This window comes from Archocentrus centrarchus, chromosome 7, assembly GCF_007364275.1.
Source record: "Archocentrus centrarchus isolate MPI-CPG fArcCen1 chromosome 7, fArcCen1, whole genome shotgun sequence".
Lineage (NCBI taxonomy): Eukaryota > Metazoa > Chordata > Actinopteri > Cichliformes > Cichlidae > Archocentrus > Archocentrus centrarchus.
In genome coordinates, this window is record NC_044352.1 from 29,760,772 (window position 1) to 29,784,243 (window position 23,472).

At 41.4% G+C, this 23,472-nt stretch overlaps 1 protein-coding gene across 2 annotated transcripts in view; it reads left to right on the forward strand.

Moving 5' to 3' along the window:
• The window catches only part of hdac7a (histone deacetylase 7a), a 53,344-nt gene that overhangs the window by 21,638 nt on the left and 8,234 nt on the right, over positions 1 to 23,472 (forward strand). For both annotated transcript variants that reach the window (XM_030734224.1, XM_030734225.1), the window contains exons 3-16: positions 14,870 to 15,063; positions 15,199 to 15,289; positions 16,000 to 16,114; positions 16,286 to 16,386; positions 17,330 to 17,452; positions 17,701 to 17,810; positions 18,325 to 18,426; positions 18,927 to 19,098; positions 19,572 to 19,771; positions 20,157 to 20,360; positions 21,145 to 21,364; positions 21,714 to 21,847; positions 22,049 to 22,169; positions 22,968 to 23,017. In XM_030734224.1, coding sequence (XP_030590084.1) covers positions 14,870 to 15,063; positions 15,199 to 15,289; positions 16,000 to 16,114; positions 16,286 to 16,386; positions 17,330 to 17,452; positions 17,701 to 17,810; positions 18,325 to 18,426; positions 18,927 to 19,098; positions 19,572 to 19,771; positions 20,157 to 20,360; positions 21,145 to 21,364; positions 21,714 to 21,847; positions 22,049 to 22,169; positions 22,968 to 23,017 — 1,937 coding nt within the window. The remainder of the gene's footprint in view (positions 1 to 14,869; positions 15,064 to 15,198; positions 15,290 to 15,999; positions 16,115 to 16,285; positions 16,387 to 17,329; positions 17,453 to 17,700; positions 17,811 to 18,324; positions 18,427 to 18,926; positions 19,099 to 19,571; positions 19,772 to 20,156; positions 20,361 to 21,144; positions 21,365 to 21,713; positions 21,848 to 22,048; positions 22,170 to 22,967; positions 23,018 to 23,472) is intronic.

The window sequence follows — 23,472 nt, forward strand, 5'->3', positions numbered from 1 at the left end:
TCCAGCAGAATTTCCCAAACACGTTAGGAAACTTAGGGTAACAACACCGCTTGACTCTGTACCACCGTTTGCTCAGCTGTGGTGCCAGAGCTGCTCTGTTGGATAAAGTATGGGATGACACTAGTTCTAACCGATATCACCCCAAGCATAGGTTTCTGCATTATGTACTGAACAACATATAAGTCAGTGCTGTTATATCTGCCATCCATCAGCCAGAGATGGGTAATAGGTGAGGCCTGCTCCGCGTACAGTCTTACTCGGTTTAGTATTATGTTAATCACACGAAACCAGCAAATCTTCATATTTGAGCTGCTAAGATTAGAAAAAAAAAACAACACAAAAACTGAGGCCTTTTATTTTAAAAATATGACAACCAACCCTTGATGATCAAACAACTTGTTTTACATCGTCAGCTGACTGTTTTGGTCTCTTTCTTTGTGCATGATTCAGAATGGATTTGGGTTTGTCCAGGACTGTTAGTGACTGTTTTTCTTTGTGTGTGTGTGTGTGTGTGTGTGTGTGTGTGTGTGTGTGTGTGTGTGTGTGTGTGTGTGTGTGTGTGTGTTCATCCCTGACCAGAGTGCAGAGCATGTGCAGGAATGTTAATGTCTTCTTTCTTTGTTGTCTGCGCAGACGGCCGAGTGTGATGGTGCATATTCATGAAGCTGCTTTCCTGGAACATGTTAACTACTACCAAGCAAAGAAGAGATATAAAAAGAAAAATGATAAAGTTTAAAGGAAGCAAATAGAGTAAAGATTTGGACTTCTCTCTCTTCTTGTTTTGCTTCGTTTCAGTTTTTCCCAAATCCCATTTCACACGTGCAGTTCATTGCAGTTCATTAATGTTTTGCAACTGCAACAGGAACCAAAGCTGTTCCTCTGTTGGGTGCTCTGGCAGTCAGCCGCTTCAACGTGTTATGCTCATTCCAAAAAAGTGAACAGGTCATGCAGTCAAGCTTTGCATCTTGAAACCTGTTATAAAACAAGTGAAAAAAAAAATACTTCTCACATTTTAAAACACTAAAATTGGTCAGTTTCACACAGTATTTTAGCAAAGTTCATGGCTAAAGTCAATCTTTCTTTATCCATCTGGAAACCTCATCAAAGTTGTGTTTACACTGAACTGTATGGTGATGTAAATTTTGTATAATTTTGCTGAGTCAAGTAAAAGGCTGAGGCTGAGGCTTCAGCCAGATAAGCAGATATGTTGTGTTGTTCTTATCAGCCAAAAAGCCTTTGCTGCAGATTGTAGCTACCAGTCTCACCACCACAGGCTGTTTTCTGCACCACAGGCTATTGGCATATCAGTCACCACTGTCATTTAGATGACTCACTGCTTTCACTGCTGATAACCAGCAATATTATTCAGTTAATTAGAAATAATTTTACTTTCATTATCACAAAATATTTGTGGGAAGAAACTCGTGGCATTTGTTTCCCTTACCTGGCTTTGTGTGTGTTAACAAGTGTGTGTGAATTCTGTTTCTGTTTTTTTTTTTTTCCCCTTTTCCTCTGGCTTGTCATGATAAGTGTGGACTGTGCATGTGTGTGAGAGGTGTGTATTGGAGAAGATAAAGAGGGAGATCCCTTTGTGCGGCTTTTCTTGTGTTGGGAAATGTGGAGAATGTGTTAAAAAGAGCAGGAGTGTGAGGGAGAACAGGAAAGCTTGTACAGATGTGCAGCAGGACTGAAGTCACTCTGCTGAAAACAGCAGACTTTCTGAAGATTTATACAATCAATTCTTAAAATTCTATAAGAAATTGCTGAAAAAAATTGTGGATTTTTTATAGTAATTAGCTGTTCTCACCATACAGTTGAGAAGAATATTGAATATTGATTTCAGTTATTCAGTGTTTAAACTGCAAATACTACTTGACCCCATCCAGTATTTGTCTTCAGGGTAACTGTGTTAAACTGCATAGTGCAAATTTTTTTACAGTAAGAAACCGTTGTTGTAGATCACAGTAGGTAAACTGTAAAATAACAGTTTAAAGAGTAGAAGTGTAGCTGCTGGTACTTTACTGTAATTTTACAGGAAAGGTTACTCTTTAAAGCATAATCGTGTTTTCTCAATGGTGAATGGTTTCCTCGTGTTACACTGGGAACAGAGTAACATGTCCAATACAACCAGTGCTGCTGTTGTAAGTTGAGCAGCTGCATTTCATCAGCTGGAGAAACCGTTTTGGAAATGCCATTCAGCAAATAAAGGGTCTTATTCTTGTCAAGGAAGGAACTTTTTCTATTCACTTTCTGAAGTCTCCACATTCCTGATGGGTGAAGCAGTTAGGAACTAAAAGAGGTATTCTCCCTGTGCGCACCAGCCTTAGAGCCTCGGGACGTCTTTTGATTACACATTTTGACTTCTGACCTCCTGAAAAGTATGACACAAGGGAAAGAAAGTGCCCGCATTGAGCAATAAAGTATCTGAAAGAATGTGCCTTCCTTCACGCAACACAAAGAAAACCTTTCCTCACCTGTGTTATGATTAAGATGTTGCAATGCCAACTTGGCATGTATCTATTAGTGAGCTGGTGTGCTGTGTTCATACAGTAAACAGAGATGAGAACGTGGCTCTCTGATCCATGTCTGTGTTGACTGTCATTTGTCAGACCTGTTGTCTCCTCTCTGGCAGACAGAGACATTCACATGAATGACTTGCTTCCAGCTCCAAGCAAATTGTAACACTACGTCAAGGTTAAAAAAAAAAAGAGATGCACTCTGTCAGTGTGTTTGTATAAGTGTGACCTGTGTGGGAGTTATGCAAGTGGGTTTATTGCTGGCATACAGAACTTGTGGAATCCCAAAGCACCTGTTTAAATGAGGTAGAACTGGTTTGAGAAACGTCCCGGTGAAAAAAAAAGCAAAAGTAGCCAAGTTGAGAAACCTGTAATTATTATTATTTATTTTTTTTAAAGCAACACATTGGCTTTTGTGATAATCTTTATCAAACGTGTGTTGTCCAGATGTTTACGCTGACCTTGACTTAAATTTGAAAACAACTCTGTTATAATTGTGTTGTGTCCATAATTTTAAAACTATTGCCATCTTCACATTAAAACTTTACACCTCGCAAAGGCTGTGACTCAGGAGGCGGAGCAAGGTAGTTTGATCCACAGCTCTTCTGGTCCACTTGTCTAAAAATGGCCTCATCTTTATTATAGGAAAAATCACTGTTTGTGTAGTTTATGAAATGCTGCGTGTTAGTCTACTGAAGTATTGTATAGATTCAGTTCATTTAGCTTTTTAGTTTAGGTTTAGTACTAATTGGCAAACATTAAAACACAATATTGAGATGAAAAATGATAAAAATGGTAAACACTGCAGCTGCAAAACATCAGCATGTTCACAGTGTGGTCTCACACACAGCAGTACTGGTGCTAGTACAGCATGTTCGCAGACGCTTTATTTTTTTCAGTGGCAGCTGGTGCTTATCTTTTTATTTTTGGGAAAAAAAAAAATATAAAAGTAGTTGTGTTGCATAAATATGCTGATTATACAGGCTTCATTGTTGAGCAATCAATAAATTATTCATCCGGCTGTTTTATTTATATAAATCGAAGCCAAACCTCATACACCAAAACATTATCAACTCACGTTAGTCCCACACCAGCTGTACGGGGGCTGGCAAAAAGGAATCTTAGGTAATCTCAATCAAAGTATAAAGTGGGAAGAAAATCATGATTTTTTTATTGATTTATTACATAGTAGCTCAGTATTGAGCTTGGCAAATGAGGGTAAAAAGAATCCAAGCGTGAATTTTTCCTGTCGTTCTCACACGAAGGCCAGCGGCCAGATATCTTTCAGAGACATGTGGATGATTTAGGTGCCTCTGGTGTCCTCACTTCACACTCTGCAATGTTTTCACTTAAGAGGGTTGTCCTCATTTTGCTGCGACACACACACACACACACACACACACACACACACACACACACACACACACACACACACACACACACACACACACATATACACAGCAGAGGGTAGTTCCTAAATTTGTTGACAGCCACACACACTAGCATTTACACTTGAATTCTCAACTATGCACCAGCATAGCAAGACCGTAAATATAGAAATAGTTTGGCGACAGTTGTAGGCAGGCAGGCCCACACCCATACACGCGCACATGTGCACACACGCACACATGAACCACAGTCTGGCCAGCTGCTCTGAGCAAGACGAAGTTTTGAATGGGAGTGACAGCTGTGGATTCCTCTGGATGAAGGAGGGAGAAGGAGACATGGGAGATAGGAAATGTGAGCGAGGGAGGGAGATGAGTTGCAGAAGGAATGAGTGAGTGAGAACGAGCGATGGGGAGGGAGAGAGAGAATGACAAAGAAAAACACAGATGAGGACAAAAGAAAACCTGTGGAGCGTTTCAGAGAGACAGCATCAGATTTTTTTTTTCTTTTTCCTCAACCAGCTGCCTGGATACTAATGATTGACTTGATTGTGTAATGCAGCAGATTCATCTGAGAGAGTGGGAAGGATCATAGACCTAATGAAAGGAGCTTGAAAATAAAAATTCTAATTATAGATATTGATACTTTTCCTAAAAAGATGCATATAAATAAGAAATAAAATTAGTTTAATAGTTCTTGGCCAATTAAAAAGCTCTGCTTAAAAAAAGGATGGATGGAGCTTGGCCAGTAGGGTGCAATATCAATGCCCTGGATCAATAATGGTGTCTATGTTCGTGGTGGTTAGCACTTTTGCCTCACAGCCGAAGGTCCTGGGTTCAGATCCACCATCTGGCCGGGGTCTTTCTGTGTGGAGTTTTCATGTTTCTTCCCATGTTTGCATGGGATTTCTCCAGGTACTCCGGCTTCTTCCCACAGTCCAAAGACATGTCGTTGGTAGGGTTAGGTTAACTGGTGATTTTAAATTGTCCATAGGTGTGAATGTGAATGCGATTCGTTGTCTGTCTCTCCGTGTTAGCCCTGCGACAGGCCGGTGACCTGTCCAGGGTGTGCCCTGCTACTCGCACTGTGGCAGTTGGGATGGGCTCCAGCCCCCCTGCGACCCTGAATTGGATCAGCGGGAGAAAATAAGTGGATGGATAACGCAGAAAAAAAGGGGGCTGGGTGGTGTCATCACATGGTTTGTTCAGCATGCAGCACATGCAGCAGAGTAGTATCAAAGCTGAAAAAACATTATTCCAGGCTTAAGAAAGATTAAATAATCTGAGCAAATATGTCCTGGCAGCAGTTACTTTTTTGGTGTAGCACACAGTTGAGACACCCTCTGCTCCCAGAGTAAAGAGCATGTGATCTTAACCGTCAGTACGAGACTATTTATAAAGATCCTGTGTTGCACAAGGCTGATTTAGCAACTTGGTGGATTTTTTTTTTTTTTTTTTTTTTTTTAGTGAATACACCCCCACGTCTTGCAGCATTTACTCTGTCTGATTAGACATCACTGTTGTTGCTCTGTGCTAAATGATGAACAGCAAAATCTGTCTATATTTATAATGGTTTTGTACTGTAAATCCCTCCTCTAATGACTGGCAAGTCTTTCCTGGTCAAATGCTTCACAAGAACTTAAAATTCAAGATGATCAAATCATTCTTATTTTCATCCTGTCCAAAAATGGACAAGAAGATAAAATAAAAATGATGTAATCAGGTGTAGCCATGGCAGACAGAGAAAACAAACAGCACCATCTGTGGAAACCAGGACATAATCAAACAATCCAAATTGTTGTGAACAGTTTGCCTGACAGTTGAAACTGCATCACTGCACTTCCCCAAAGTTATAGTAAGCATTTAGGTTAGCTGCTTTTTTTTTTTGTTATTGGCTGTTAAGAAGTTATTTTAAATAAAAATCCTCTCTGTACCACGTGTCTGTATCTGTGTTGTGTGTCACGTTATCATGTAATGGCAGCTTTGACAGTGGAAAAGTTTACTTGCACCGCTATTTGTGACCAATGCTTTTTAAGCTGTCTCTGAGCCCGTTTAGTCCCACAGACAATTGAAATAGATGAAACCCAACTTATCTGGGCTGTCAATAGCTGACTTAGTAGTTTTCCATGTGCCTATAATGCGCGTGATCATTACATTAGTGTGTTGCCTTCAGGGCCAGTGTTAGTCATTAATGTGTGTTGTTAATGGATGTCATCCTTTTCATGAACAGGAACAGTGGTTTGAAGTGTTTGGGTGACTGTATTTGACAAAGAGACGCTCAGAGAAACTAGTGTTGTTCTAATGAGAAACTTTCCAGCTGCAGGGCTCAAGGGCACTGTGGCAGCAGCAGCAGCAGCATCACAACAACAGCAGGGGGAGGAGAGGGGAGGAAATGGGAGTCTAAACTGAGCTCTTAAACAGGAAGCCACCCTGGTTCTCTCATTGTTGTGTTTTTATAGACTCAACTTCCTGCTGACATGACTGCCCCCCCGTTACCGTGGTTACTGTCCATGTTGTTTATGGGATGGATTTCAAAGATCACCCAGTGGCGGGACCTAATGGTCATCACTGGCCAAAGCGCGACAGAAAATGTGCAGCGTGAAATCTGCTTTTGGTTGTAAAGAAGTGTACGCTTGTGAGGTATTAGAGTGCGTCCTGTAGTGTAATTACAGGTATGATTTATCACTTCATTTACTGCAAACCCTTTACTCTGATCTGCACATAGTTTGAGGCTAATTTGGACTTCACTGTACTCCTAATCTTGCTTTCAGTCTGTCTCAAATGCAATCTGTCATTTAGTAATGAGTTAAAAATGCATTAATCCGCTGATTTTGCTGTGTTGCTCCCTGGCGAGTGAGTGAGCATGAGCAAAATGATGAAATCAACAGTTTGGTGTGAGAGAGATTCGCCAAATAGAGGCAGAGACAGAGGGAGGGAGGAGAAGAAGAAAGAGAAGGAGTTAAAGAAAAAAAGAGGATGTGGCCGACAGTAAAAGATGACTGGAGGGGAGTGGAGCTCTCTGTCTAATTATAGATCCTACTGTGAGTTGGCTGAGGCAGAAGTGCTACTGGGGTTTTCACATTGCCGGATATTTACAAGACAAACACGGGTATGTGCCACTGACTTCTTTATTGTTGGTTTCATATGTGTACTTGTGTGTATGGACATTTTTTTTTTATCTCGTGAGAACAAATTCACTGAACACTGCGCAGTAGAACCCTGCCGTGATGTGATGTGATGTGTGTGTGTGTGTGTGTGTGTGTGTGTGTGTGTGTGTGTGTGTGTGTGTGTGTGTGTGTGTGTGTGTGTGTGTGTGTGTCTGAGAGTGCGATGATTGAGCTTCATCAGCCCAGACTGAGTATGAAATAGAGTGGGGCAGAAAGAAAGTGAGTTTCTTTCTTGTGTTATTTAATTCTCAGCTCTCTGCCTCACTTATTCAGTGATAGTACTCTGGTGTGCTTCTACAGTTACTAATAAACTGTGTGTGAGAGATATCTGTGTATGTGTGTGTGCGAGAGAGAGAAAACGCTTGCTGATCTCACACACAGCAGTACTGGATGTTTATGGAAACTCAGTGAGGACTTAGGAAACTGGACCCACAGTGCATTATACATCAACCTTCTTCTGTTACTTCTATCACACAGACACACACGTGCAATGAAATAGCCACTCACTTCTCAGTTCTGTTTCTTGTGCACACACATGTACACAGATAAATACATATATCTGTTATAAACTTACTTTGCTTTGCGTCTGTTTTAGGATCATTGCTTTTTTTGCTTTTTTTCTGGTTGTGTAGCACATGCCAGTGGTTATTGTGGGGAAGTGGGGTAATTTTAAACAAATGAAATCTATCACCACTTCAGGTTTTTAGCTTTTACTTCAGCTGTCGAGTGCATGCAGTAAAAATCTGCCTTTCACACAGTTTTCTGCTGCTATTATAGATGGAGGTTCTGGTTGAGACAGCTGCATAGAGGAAGGTTTAAAATGCACTTTCAGCATAAAGTTCAGATTTTGGTTTGCCAAATAAGGAAGTGAGAAGTAGTAGGATTTCAGGAATATATATTGCCTGAATGTGCAATTTAGTATTGAGGGAATTTCTAGTAATAGCCTACTATAGATCAAAACTTACTGTTAAGTAAGACCTTTAACCTGCTGTTAAGTGGTATTTTTAGTAAAATCCGTTTCAACATATGGCTTCAAAGCTCACCATTTCTCATCCTGCTTCCATAATTCCTGCAACGTGCTGTTTTAGTTTAGTTTTTGCATATTATAAGAAACTGCTTGTTTAAGAAGAGCCAGGGTTAAACCCATGGGTCTGACCCCGCATTTGTTTGCTTTAGATGAAACCTGAACTGTTTTCTTTGGCAAAGCGCTCCAAAGATGTGCTGTAGACTTGGATCAGGAAATATGTAGAGCAAATACTCACGTGCCCATCCTCAAATACCATTACACAAACCTCACAATGCTTTGACAGGTGTTTCGTGTATGTGCAATAATATTTGAATCCACATTATAAACACAGTTGGATTCTTCTATTGCGTAAGCTTGAAAACGCACTATAATAACACAGATGAGCGCCTTCTCGGGCTTAAAGACAAAGACATGAATATTAGAGTCAAAAAGAGGCCTTTTCTTCATTTGATTTCATCTCTCAATGTCCTTAAACCTCTATTAACTATGCTTACGAATTTCCTTCATCTGAAAGGTTCTTCATTTGCATTGGAGCCTTTTTTTTGTGTGTCTGCAGCTTCACAGATCCTCTGTGGTAATGACATCTTTATCTTCTGAAAGTAGCTGGTGCTTCTAAGAGGTGACACTCACGCATGCAGCAGAGTGAAAAGAGGAGATGTAACTATATTTGGATGTGTGAAAAGACACAAAGTGGTTGCGTCTGTTCTCTTGATTGTTTGCTTTGTACAGAGTGGTTCTTGCTTGTGGCACTATGCTGGCTGTCAGCTCTCAGTAAGTGGGAATAACCCATCTACATGCTGTTAAATAGTGGGGACCTCCTCGCTGCTCTTGTCTCCTTGTGCTTCTCTCTCTCTCTCTCTTTTTTTTTTTTTTGCCTGAGCTTTCCAGTGTTTTTGTTTTGTTTTTTTTTTGTTTTATTTTATTGCAGCAGCTTTTTCTCTCATCATTTCCCGCTTCACGAGGTGGCTGCGCGGTAGAAAGGGACAGAGGAAAATACCAAGCGAGAGAGAGGGAGAGAGACCTTTGCATATCCTTGTCTTACCTGTAAAACCAGTCCTGACTGAGCTGTAACTAGTTCAGAATAAAAGAATAGAAAAAGGGAGGATGCGATGATGATGAGATGTAAGGGATTACCCAAAATAACATGCTGTGGGATGGACTCCTTGTCTCTCCCTATCAGTCACACACATCTGGACACACCTACTTGAATTTCATGTAGTCTTTATTGAGGACATGCACCTAATCTACATAATCTGCCTGATAAATCAGCACATTCCCAACGGTCTCTACAGCTAGGCGAGCAGTAACGTACTGCACCCTTGGTAATTTTCATAATGACACACAGACACTCCCACACATTCTTACTCACACAAACACGCTCACTGAATGGAAACCTCTCACTTTAATCTGTCTGGCTTTGTTACTGTATATAATCATTAAATCCAACTTAAAAAAAAAAAAGTTTCAGGTGTGTTGAAATTTTTATCCCAGTTGATTTTGGAGTTCTGTGCACATTTAAACACACTGAGTAGTTACTTTGTACTCTTTACTGTAAAATGTGGGCCCTGCTTTGTTTTAGTATAGAAGCCTATAGATGCTGAATGTATGACCATTCTATCCAAAAATAATCCCTGTAGAGGAGCGAGCGGTCTTGAAAGCGATAAGTCTTAGCACTTTTCTTTCATTTTGACCTACACAGAATCTCTGCTCCTTCTAAACTTTGGATCCAAATAAAAAATATTACCCAGGTCCTCCTCATTTGAAAACTGATTAAGCTCCAAATTTAGTTTTTGTTTGTTTGTTTTTAAATTAGTTACTTGACTTTCCTGGGCTTTTTTTATAGTATCATATTACTAATGCTCCCAAATGGTGCATAATGTGCATGTTATTTTAGTACATGCATTTCCACCTCTATTTGCAGACAAAAAAGCGGTGCTTTTTAATTAAATCAACATGCAATCACAAGCAAAAGGCCAAGATTTTTTATTTTTATCTGAGTGCATCACGCAGATTTAATGAACTGTAACATAATGCCATTCTTTAAGAGAAGCTAAAACAACAGAGCCTCATTTTACTGGAAGAAGCCCCAGAGAGAAAGACTTTGGATGGATTAAATGTGCTTGCAGAGGTTCAGAGACTAAACCACTACGTGGTGTCTAGACTTAAAATCATGTTGGCTACATGGGAAGTGTGTTATTTTTCAGTTATTCTACAATTCTAAAAACAACACAGTTTGTCCGCTTGCTGGGCAGAAAAGTGGGCAAGTGGTCGGAGAGATTATTCCTCAGCTGGAGGGGCCAGTGTCTCGTGATACTCCTGAAGTATCACTACACACTCAGGAATTTAGGGAGAGGACAACCCTGTTAATGCAAAAAGGAGGAGTTGCAGTACCTTTATAATTAACCAACAGCTCAAAATCTAATTTCACTAGAATCACCAATATCTACTGTAGAGCTCATGTGGCACTCAACCATGATGACCACTGGGCTCTGCACACCAGTGTAGGGACGTTACAATACCAGAAATGTAGTAGTCAGTAACAGTAGAATTACATGATTCTCATGATCCAGTGTACCAAAACAAAATGATTATCTGATGTACTGAAACAGAAGCTATTAAAAGCCTATTAAAACAATCGCAACATCATATTTAGTTAACAGGACCAAGACCGAAATGTTAGGACAGTTACTGCCGGGGATAACATTAGTTACATTACTTTATCTTAAGCATTTATATAAGGTGAGCTATTGCAAACACTTTAACCTATGGAACATGTCAGCTGTCTCAGAAAAGGCAAGAGGTATTTCAGGATAACTTAAGAAGGATAATACTTTGGGTGATGTTGCCAAATTGAAACGCCACCAGCTTCACCTTGAATTCTTTAACAGTCTGGATGCAGGAAGCATTTCAGGTGGTCAGAAAAGCATGACAGCATTGTTTTCACATTGCCTTTTGTGAAGCAGTTATCACCCTCCTCTTACTACCTTTCTTATCAGCTAGTTGGGGTGGAGGTATTGGGGCAGCCACCTTCTGCAGTTCTTGCTGTGCCTTGTGTAGTTTTTCCAGCGTTTGTGGGCATCCTCCTCCTTTAAAACTTACAAACAGAAAGGCAGCGCCACCTTTTCAGAAATTCAAACAAAAATCAACTTTCTTCAATGCAAAATATTGTTTTCATATTAAAAGAAATTATTAGCTTTCAACTTCTGCCAAACTGCAGTAAGTTACAGGATTTTCTCTTACTTAATCACATGAAAATAAAGTGCTCTGCTACTGGAAAGAGATGCAAATAATTAACTGAAAATGAGTTACTGTACAGCCACCTTTGCCTGACATATTTGACCCTTCCAAACAAAAGCAGGTGTAACAGACTTAAACAACAAAACAAACATCAGGTGCTCATCCTGTTCCAGTATCTGTTTAAATTCATCAGATAACAGGACATTGACCCTTTTCTCTTATTACTCATTTCCATCATTTTCCTTGTAACTCCTGTGACCCGTTGCTGTTACCAAGGCTGCTGGCTGGCTCTGAGCTCTGGATAGCTTTAACTTTATCCACTTTTCCTTTGTTAACTTCTTTAAAATGTCCAAAGTGTCTGATTAGGTTTGTTGCTGTGAGCGTTTTCATGGCAAACTTTGTTTCTTCACCCACAGTGAGGAGCTTCCATGGCGTGGCTGCGGTCCCTGACCGGTCAGTCGGTGCAGCTCTAGTTTAAATGCTTTGAATGCTTTGCAGAGTAACGTGTAACACACATTCCTCAGAGGTCTGTCAGATATCAACAGTGTCAAAGTGATCACTCGGTTTACAGATTATAAATCAGGGAGTTAAGAGTTTATAAAACAAATAAACATTTTACATTGTAATCAATTGAGATAATTGAGTTCTGCTGCCAAGTGACTTCATGACAATCAAGTTTAGCAACATTTGGCAGTATGGAGGATTTTTTTAAAATTTTTTTATTTTAATTTAAATTAACAAGAAAATCTGACTTGTGTGTGTCATTCTATCTTTCTGCCTTTGGTGTTGTTTAGCACTTCATGTTCATCTTTTAGTTTTCAGGCAGCTAACTAGAAACTGGAGGTGACATCACCAGGTTTACTCTGCAAGAGAGTGTGTGGTTTTCCCTGTAGAAACAAAGGACTCTGTGTAGGTAGATGTTGGAATAGAGTGCCATTTGCTATTTATAACCCACAAGAGGAGAGCGACAGACATTGGTGTTCCCAAACTGCAAGTGTGTGTGTCTGTGTATGTGCACTGTGGCAGCCTTTGTTTCCTTGCACAAGCATGTTCTCCTCTACGTTTCCTCAGAATAATGACGTTATTATTCTTTGCTGTCATTACAGAAAATACATGTGCATAGCACCCTGTGTCTTTGTAAATGGGTGTGTTTGCCAAAGGATTTCTGTTATTCCAGCCAGTCAGCATTCAGGCTGTCTTTCTGCATTTGTAGCCTAATATGGAGGAAGAGTGCTGACAATCTAAGTAAGCAGGTGAGGTTTATACTGATTGTGCCTGAGGAAACAGCACCAGTAACATATCTGTCTTTAGCACTGTTGTGTTCCAGCCCGGCCAAATTGTGAAAATAGTCACTGTACGTCAGGGGTGTAGTTCATGCAGCCCAATTTAATCTCAAGCAGGCCAGACAAGTAAAACCACTGTATAATAACCTTAAAAGAAAACTCCTCCAGATTTTGTGCCTGTCTTTACAAGAAAAGACGTACATGCACATTATGTAAGCGTTTAATAAACCATCCATCTTGGTTCAGCCTTCTGGCTCAGATTTTGTTTTTAAAGTTCAGATTTTGAACATCTTGCAGCGCCTTGTTTCCTGGTGTAAAAGTGAAGAATCTAAAAGTCTTTTACATTTTGCTAGGCCATCAGAAGGGCTTTAAGGGGTCAGTTTCTGGCCCACGGACTCTGTTTGACTCTTGTGGTGCACATGAACATGAATGGTCCTGTGTTTCATGACGGGCAGCACGACTCTGAAACTAATGTATATAAACTGAAAATGTGTTTTATGTCCACGGTGAGGACTCGTGATTGAGGTGACCTCGAAAATGTAGCTGTCAGACATGCGGTGAAGGATTTCTGTTACCCTAACCCACAATCTTTTCTCAAACCTAACCAAACAGTGAGTGAAAACGCAGCTTAAGTGGAAAAATATTTATTTTTATGATAATGTGGGATTCGAGCTGTAGGCTTCTTGGTACCCGACCACCACCAGCTCCTGCTACTTAAGGTGGACTTGTTTTCAGACTGGAAGCAGATCATTTGGTGCCCATGAACACAAATTAGATTAATTTTGACGATTACTCTGAGATTGTGTTGTCTGTTCATTTCCCTTTTACCCGTATCCAGTCAAGTGCTGCTGTTGGCATCAGGCCAAGCCACACTGTGAGTGACATTTACTTCACACACTGCAGCCCAACATCTGAGCAGCAGGCACAACAGCACTGAGATGATGTCACATGAAGCTATTTCAAGGCTTACTCTGTGTGTGTGTGTGTGTGTGTGTGCACGTGCACGCATGCATGTCTAAGTGTTAGGCAGGTTTGTGCAATAGGTATTTGCTCAAGCCTGTTTTGGTGTGCAGCTTGTGATTGTGCGTAAATGTTTTTACAGTGTGTGCGCGCCCACTTGCTTTCTGAAAGTTTGTGTTTGCGTGAGGGTTTATTTAAATGTGCGAATAAATATACCAACATGTGCAGGTGAATGTGTGTCACCTGCTGCAGTATCATCCACATGTGTGGTAAGATACATTTGAATGTCTATATGTGCTTACAGCTGTGTCTCTGTTTGGGAGTGAGTCACTGTGCATTTTTTTTAGCCAAGTATTTCTGTGTGTGTGTGTGTGTGTATGCATTTGTGTGCCTCATCGACAGAAACCCCCACCCCCACCCACCCAGAGCCTTTTCCCAAGCTGTTCCCTCCCTGCATCTTGTTTTTAGCACCGGATGAGGCAATCTTTCCCATTGACTCAGCCATGCGATGCAAATAGTCCCAACAGCATGCAAAAAGCATGGAAATGTGTGTGTTTTGGTATGAGACAGTTGCACAGAGACAGATGGGGCTTAATAATTTGTCACTGTAGAAGTAATTTATAGTTAGTGTGTAACTATAAATTACACACTAACCTCTACCTCCTGGCTGTAGCTCAGGAGGTAGAGCAGGTCACCTACTGATCAGAAGGTCAGTGGTACAATTCCTGGCTACTCCAGGCTGCATGCCAGTGTATCCTTGGGCAAGACACTTAACCCCAAGTTGCTCTCCGACGCAACTGTGTGTGAATGTTAGATAATAAAAAGCACTTAGCTTAGTTAATCATGGAGGTGCTTGTATGAATGGGTGTGAATGGGGTAAATGTAAACATGTTGTATAAGCGCTTTGAGTGCTCAGACAGAGTAGGAAAGCGCTATATAAGAACTAGTCCATTTACCATTTATCCATAAACCCTGACTTGATTGCTGGTGTCAATTTCTCGATGTCTTCGTAGGTATCCTGTATGGCGCACCTGCTTATGTAGTTGTTGAAGAGACTTTCACCTGTGCAATAGACCCCTTACTGTTTGTAATAAATGTATTAAAAATGTATTAAGAAACTGTCTAAAAGGCCTAAAAAGCACTGTGCTTTTCTGTTCATATTGTAAAGCAAATTAGTAAAGTAAGAACTTATATATACTTTATATAAAAACCTGCTTTATATATGCAGTGACTCCCATCTGCTCATTGAAACCTGACATTTCTCTCTCTACCCTTTATCCTTGTCTTTTCCCAGATTCCTCAGTGGCGGTGCCAACGTCGTGCACATCCTTGCTGTTTCCCATGGACCTCAGGGTGGGCGAGCGGGGGATGCGCCCTGGTTCAGACACAGTGCTCCTCACCCCGCTGCACCCGCCTTTACACCTCCCGCCGTTCTCCCCGCAACCTCGCACCTCCTTCTCCCAACAACAACTTCACCAGCAAATCCGGGTAAAAGGGAATAAATGGAGTGAAAACTGGAAAGACTTGTTGAACAAAATATTTTACATTATAATTTATTACACTGTAATCTTGCCTGACTATTTGCTTTATAAATCTTGCGTATGTATGTATTTGGTGGGGTAGTTTAATATGGAACAAAGGAGGCGAGAGCATGAGCACCACGAGAAACAGCAAGAGCTGCAGCAGCTAAAACACAAAGACAAGAGTCAACAGAGTGAGTCCACACACACACACACGCACGCATACACACGCACACATGCACAGACACGCGCGCACACACACACACACACAATGATAAAATAAAATCCAACTTTGTTGCATGTCTCTACAAGACTGAGTTCATATTTTTTTTCACTTTTCATAAAGTCATTTCCACGAATTTAAGAATAATTATGGCCCAGAGTGCTAATCATGGCCAGAGAGGAAAGTCCCTGCAGGAGATCTTATTCATCTTTGCTGTGTTACTCCAGTTGCAAAGCTGCTTTCTTTAAAGCTAAATCTAAATATAACCCGAAAGAGTGGAGATAAATATAGTTTTGCGTCTGGGCACAGAAAGTCCTGTGGTCAATATTGACTTGATCACTCCTAGCACCTGCTGTCACCTCTGCATGCACACATTTGCACAAATGCACACAATGCACAAGAATAGAACATGCTTTCAGACAAACCAGTGACTTCACAGTGCAGTGCACACAAATGCATTGACACCCTGAAGCATGCATACATATTACGGTATTTGCAAAAAAAAAAAAACCTCCCCACAAATGTTTTACTGCATGTTTCAGTTCCAGTCACTGATTATTTCCTGCACAAATGCTGTGAACACAATGCTTTAGGCAGGGCTTTTCCCTGCTCCTCCCTTTATGCCGTCACAACTGGTGAAGCCTTGTGCGGATTTGATTGGTTACTGTCGCTGATTGACAGGTGCGGTGGCGAGTTCCTTAGTGAAACAGAAGCTCCAGGAGGTGATTCTCAAGAAGCAGAAGCAGGCGGCGCTGGAAAGAACAAACGCAAACACTGCACCTTCTGTTCCATACAGGTAACACAGCATACATACGTATGCGCACAAACAGAACGCAAAACACGTGTGTACAACACAGTCAAATTCTTTAAATTCACGTTTAAATCCTGAATTTGAAATAAAGTGATATGCTGTCACTGTTTAGCCGAATGGTTTTATGTATAACTGTGATCATGTTGTTTTTTCCAGAAATCTGGGCCCAGACCCCGGCGTGTCCTCTCAGCCTCTAGTCTCGTCTCCGACACAGCCTCCTGCCGAGGGTTCAGAGGGGACGCCGCTGCGCAGAGCAGGTGAAACACTTGACATACTTTGATATCCTGTGGCAGGGACCAAAGAAAGATTAAGGATACATATCATAGTGGAAGCTATGGATTGACACTGTGGGGAGGTGAAACTGAATAATGATGTGAAAAACCCAAAGACAACCTGGTTGTTTCCTGTTTTCCATTCAAACAACAAATCGGAAATGTTTACCTTATTTTAGTGAAGTCAGGGGAAAATAGTTCACTGATTTCTAATAGATTTTGTCCCACTTGTTACTTCATGCAGCAGCGACTGGATTTTGATTTTGATTCCAACCTATAAACACAGCCAGTCGTGTCATTGCCAATGTAAGGAGGGGGCAGCGTACACAGCTGGGGGGCACTGAGACGGTCGTCAATGAACATAAATTAATTGATCGAAACAGCTAGAATGATTATTTACTGCCAGATATAAAAGCTTACATTTTATTTTGGTTTTTGCTAATGCAGTAGCGATAATGTCACAGCTCATTTTTAGCTTGTCTTTCACAGAAGCCCATTTTTGTCTATTAAACACATGCACTCTGCTGTTTGCTTAAGTAACCAGCACACACCAGAGCACGCTTCCTTGATGGCATCCATATCCTATGGTAGCTATAATTTAAAGGCAGAGTTAAACCAAAAGAGAGAGAGTTATGTGTACATAAGAAACAGGTAGTTGTGCTTCCTGGTAGCAGGCTGAAGGTGACTGCTTTAATGGATGATTAAAAGCTGTAAAAACTAAAAATCAAGCTATTTCTATTCCCTCTGTTGTCTCAACCCCTTCTATCAAAAACATGATGAAAATTGCCAAATGAATAATGTTTACCCAGTGAAATTTTTTTTCCCATGGAAGTCAAGAGAGTAGGTGCTCCTGAGCCTTTGGTAACACTGATTTTTCTGTCATGGAGTAAGCATGGAGTAATAGTCCCCGTGTCCCTTTACTTGTTAGCGTCGGAGCCTAATCTGAAGGTGAAACACAAGCTGAAGAAACACCTGAACACCCGCAAGAGTCCGCTCACCCGTAAAGAGAGCGCCCCGCCCACAGTCAAACACAGAGTACCTGATACACTGGGTAACCTTACACACACACACACACACACACACACACACACACACACACACACACACACACACACAAATGAAGCAGTAAATAAGAGCAATGCATTATTGAAGCTTTAGGCTGTTTTCAACGGTTTTCATTTGTACATGTTACTCGTTATTTTTTATTTTTATCAGTGATTTGCAGCTATGTGATTGAAACACAATCGAGCTCCATAATCAGATCCCACACTCACCCACTGTGTGTCTGTCTGTCAACAGACTCATCCCCGAGCAGCAGCAGCACTCCGGTCTCTGGTTGTAGCTCTCCTAATGACAGTCTGCCCAATGAGAATGGACTGCTGCCATCTGCAGGCGGCCTCTCACATGAGGTTGGAAAAGAAACACACACATACACAAATGCAAAGATGCAGTTCTCTCAGCGAATTAATAAAGTGAAACTATTTAAGTTGACAAAACAATGTTCAGTTCTTTTCAGACGCTTGTTTTCAAAATAGCAAAAGAGGCTTTTTGAACCCGCTTTGATTAAAGGAAAAAAAAGGTTGTTTTAGGTGTGTGAGCTGCTGCTGAGATGCTGGGTAATGATATGTTTAAAGACATAAGAGTACGGGAACAGTGTTTGTCAGCCGTTTATACATAATTCATTTAATCATCAGAGTCAGAACAGAGCCACCTCTGTCACACCTGCTGTGGATATCTGACTCATGGTTCCCAGTGTCAAGGCAGCTTAAGACAAAACATGAGCTTAGGTTTCATTAGACCACGCTGGTCTGGAGTAGCTCACCGTCATAGACTGACATTTTGTTACTGAGGCAGACAATAGGAAATATTAGAGAATATACCAGCTTTGCTTTTTTTAATGATATTTATGTTTGGTATTCCCAGGCCCAGAAACTGCTGCTTAGAGATGGTACTCTTGCTAACTTCACCATCCAGAGTCCCTCCACCCTGCCCACCATCACACTGGGACTACCAGCTAACTCAAGGGTAAAAACTGAAATGCATCGTAATCATTTATTTAGTTTTATTGTTATTTATTTCTTAAATAATCCAGCGTTTAAACAGATGAAAGAATTCTTTGTATGATAAACATGTTTATGTTAAACTAAATTTCTAGACTCGGCTCCCAGTGTTGAGGCGACTGTGCAGTGCGGTCTGCAGTGTTAAAATTAAACTCACGTCACAGTGACTTCAAAATCTCTGAGAAATGAATGAAATCTGTCATCACTGTATCACATATCCTGATTTACAAAGGAAGTCAGTCAAATAAAGGAAGCGTGGTTCTCGTGAAATGCTGTTTCACTATGACACTGAAACTTTCTGGAGTAAAGTGCAGCGAAATCAAAGGAGCTTTAGGCAGTTATATCACTTCCACTTTACAGAACTGTGTGTCGAAACAAAATGTGTGTCATTATTTTGTTGGCCATAAAATAATGTTTTCTTGTGACTACAGAGTTCTCTTCAACTGTGTGTGTGTGTGTGTGCAGGCTGAAGGAGAGCTGTCCTCGCTGAAGGTCGGCCGGGTGCCGGTGGTCACCGCCGGCAGCTCTTCTGTCTTCCTCCCTCTCAGCAGAGAGGATCAGGCAGGGCAGATGAACCCTCACCTACCTGTCATCATCCTGGAGCCATCTGGGCTGGTACACGCTCCGTTACTCACCGGTGAGACGCGCACACTCTGTGCACACACGCACCGTATCGGGGCAAAAGCGCCACAGTTCACTGTTAAAACACTGATAAGGAGTTACTCAGTTTAATGTTACGTGATTTATTGGACGTTTAAAAAATCCACAGCGCAGCAAAGTACACACATCCAAGGTATTTACAGTTGGCACATTGTAGACCTTGTGAACAGCTTGTTAGTTTTATTGAATGAAGTGATAGAGCACCACCCAGTGGTTACATTTGGAATACACCTTTCAGACAAGTAAACTCTGAGTCACTTTCATACTACTTTAATCCATCACCACCCTTTGTTTTTGTTTATTTTATCTTTCATTTCAGTGACTTTCCTTATCTTCATCTCACGTGTGTTATACAAATCCTTTTGTTTGAACATATGTTTCTGCCTTGGCCTGTTCATGCTCACTTAAGTAAATATCTTCTTCTTTCGCCCTGTCTCTTGGCAATTCCAGGCCTAGACTCTGTTCCGCTACAGTTTGCGCCACAGTTAGGCCACCTGTCTCCTGGAGGTGCTCAATCACACAAGCCCCTGAGCAGAACACGCTCAGAACCCCTCCCTCAGAGCCCCCACGCCCTTCACACACATCTCCTTCAACAACAGCACAACACGCAAATACTGGAGAGGCTCAAACAGCAGACGCACCTCGGCAAGGTATGAATGCACCTGCAGTTATGAGAGTTGGTGAAAGCATTTCTGTGCTTTTTGAGATCATACGTGATTTTCTTTTCTTCATATTTGCATCAAGGCAGATAAAATGTCTTAAAGGCTGATGTGGGAGAGGCTGAGGGTGTGCAGGGCAACTGTTATGAAGAGTCTTTCTTGAGATTGTTTTATCAAGCTTCTTTTCACAGTCTGTGCTCGTTCCCCTTCATTTTAGCCTTATTATGTTGTAAAGCTTGCATTAGATATTTTCTTTGCCTGCCTGTGAATTCTTCTGTTTTACTAAAGCGTCACTTTGTCCCTTAAACTGAATGCAGAATTGCAAAAATGTTTAATCTCAAATAAAACTTTAATGTTTCTGTATGTCCTTGGGCAGCTGATGTCCAAGTCCAGTGAGAAGCCCAGATTGCATCAGATTCCTTCCGAGGATATGGACTCAGAGGACGGAGGCCGGACGCCCCCCACAGAGCCAGCCTATCACAGCAGAGGCCGGTCAGAGTCGCTGAGGGAAGTGGAGCCATCAGCATCCAAGACACATGAGGAGCAGATGAACCTGCAGCATGCCCTCATACTCAATCAGGTTTGGAAACATAGGATACCTCTAGACACACACACACACACACACACACACACACACACACACACACACACACACACACACACACACACACACACACACACACACACACACACAGAGAGAGAAAATGGGTAAAATACAGCTATGAAATTTTTGTCCATCCAGCAGTCCTGTAGATGGCAGTCTAACACTGGCATCTGCACGATGTAGTTACCGTTTAATGGTTTTGCGGTTTCACAAGCACTCCTTACAACAAAGTGGTTATTTCAGCATGATGTGATGACAGGGTGCATGTACTGTAAGTGCAGGTATTACTTTTGATAATGTCAGCCACTGCTCAGACACACAACACAGACAGGATGTGTTAGAGCAGGGGTAGGGAACTCCAGGCCTCGAGAGCCGGTGTCCTGCAGGTTTTAGATGTGTCCCTGATCCAGCACACCTGAATCACATATAGAAGTCATTAGCAGGACTCTGGAGAACTTGACTGCAGACTGAGGAGGTAATTCAGTCATTTGAGTCAGGTGTGCTGGATCAGGGACACATCTAAAACCTGCAAGACACCGGCTCGAGGCCTGGAGTTCCCTACCCCTGTGTTAGAGGGAACATCAAGTGATAACAGTCATAGCAGCATACTCACATACACCTGCTTACCCAGAGTGATGGTGCTGATGCAAGCTTGCATGGCCAACCTCAGACTCAATACAGAGTAATTCTGCAAATTTAAAACAATGTTATAAACTATATCTCTGACGTAACTATGTTCCGTATACATTACTCCCGCTAGTCATTGCTATGGGAACAACAGAAGCAGCTGCAGCAGCTCCATCGACAAATGGAGACGCTGGCAGTACCTGTGTTACACGGCGGGGTCGTGGGTGGTTTGGGCGTCCATCGCCCCGTGTTCCGTACGCAGTCTTCCCCAGCCTCCACCTCTCTCACTCTGCCTGAGAAAACCCTGAGCCTGCCCACACAAGACACCAGCAGCAAGCCACGCTTCACCACTGGTGGGTCAGACGGCATTATAATCAGTGCATATTGTGTCTTGGGTGTCTGTATACAAATGATCATTATTATTATTTATCTGTGCTGTTGAAGGGAGTTAGTTGTGGATGTCTCTTATATTAACATGTTGAGCCATATGATTAAAACTGTGAGCCAGGAGCATGCTCAGTTAACGCAGGTCCCATCATGGTGGCAGTGAAAAGCAACAGTTCATGTTTTCTGTGTGAAAAATTCATATCAAGCGTGAGATTAAAACCAATATGCCCACCACAACTAAAATGCTGTTATAAATCCTTTTTTTTTTTGCGTGTGTGTGTGTGTGTGTGTGTGTATGTGTGTGTGTTTATGCAGGCCTTGTCTATGACTCTCAAATGCTAAAACACCAGTGCACCTGTGGAGATAACAGCAGTCATCCAGAGCATGCTGGGAGGATACAGAGCATCTGGTCCCGACTACAGGAGAGAGGCCTGAAGGGACAGTGTGAGGTACAACACAAGACACACGTACACAGACGCTGGATGTGGTCAGTCAGGTGTCGTTAATGCTGTTCAAGAGGTGCTGATACAGATATTCATGTGTTAATGATTCCTGGTGTATTGTGATAATGCAGGTGTGTATTTTCTATTTCTACCAAAAAATGTTATCTATATATGTAGATAACTAATATTGATTTTGTGTTCTTGCAGAGCATCCGTGGCCGCAAAGCGACTCTAGAGGAGCTGCAGTCTGTTCACACAGAGCGCCACGTGTTGCTATACGGCACCAACCCGCTCAACAGACTCAAACTGGACAACCGCAAGCTGGCCGGTATACATCACTTTATACTGATTGTTTTTTATTTTTAAATATTCTGATCAGAATCATCAAAAAAAGTGGAAAGAATGGTGCCTTTATCCACGAACATCCTTTGCATTCAAGCACTGCCAAATGAGTTCATGCAGTGCTGATTATGCCTATCAAAGCCAGTCAGATCTCGCTGCATTTGGCAGTGTGCTCGAGTTTTAAATCTACTGATGATGACATTACTGATTCATTTTATGTAAACCAGCAAAGACTGGTTTGCCAGAGCTGAAGAGAGGATCAACAACAGCAATGAAGACAGAGCTGGCTAGGAGCAGCTAGGCGTACGGAGGCACAAGTGATGGAAAATATCTTAGGAAGCATCCAAGAAAAGTTTATAATGCTGCAGATTATAAAGAAAGTAATTTAAATGAAGGATTATGCTGTAAAAAGAAAGCGACCCATAGTAACGACAAAAACCAAATTATCACTGGTAAACGGTCACATCAAAAACAAGTTTTCATTTCTGCAGTTATTCTCACTGCCAGATGGGGGAGACAAACACTCCACACCTCAGCCTTAATGGTAAACATGAAATAACTTGAAATAAAGTGTGTGTTGCAGGATTGCACACTGCACCCCAAAAAAAATTTTCTTATATGCTTAGAAATTAAATGTAGGGGATTATGTTATGTTAATCACAATATGCCTTATTTCTCATGATGTAAAATGATTATTCTGGAGAGATTAAATAAAACAAAATTATATCTTCTAATAAATATATGAATGCACAATAAAAAAATGAACTTTCTTTTTGATTTTCAGGGATCCTCTCTCAAAGGGCATTTGTGATGTTACCATGCGGCGGTGTAGGGGTAAGAGAAAACACACACACCAAGACTTTTAATGAGTGCTGCACAAAACGCCACGATCGCTGAAATAATGAAAGTTGACACGGTTTCAAAGAAAAGCAGCAAAGACTAGAAAATCACAAGAAAGACAGAAATAAAGAGAGAATATTAAAGTGGAAAAGAGAGTTGGCTCGGCCCTGAGCTAACGTTTGCCTGACAGTCCAAGTCGAACCATGACAACTCAGACTAATGAGAACAACATGTCCAGTACCAGGGATGAAAGGAATGCCTTGGATTTCAACATCCGAGCCAAATGGACAGTTATGCCAGGTTGCGAACAAACAGAGTAGAGAAAAAAAAAAAAAGGAATGGAAAAAATGAATTGTAAATATAGATCTGTATTAATACGGGAGAGTAAAAATGACATGTTTACAATCGAGTCACTTCAGTGCAGGAGATTGAAAAAAAAGAAAATTTGA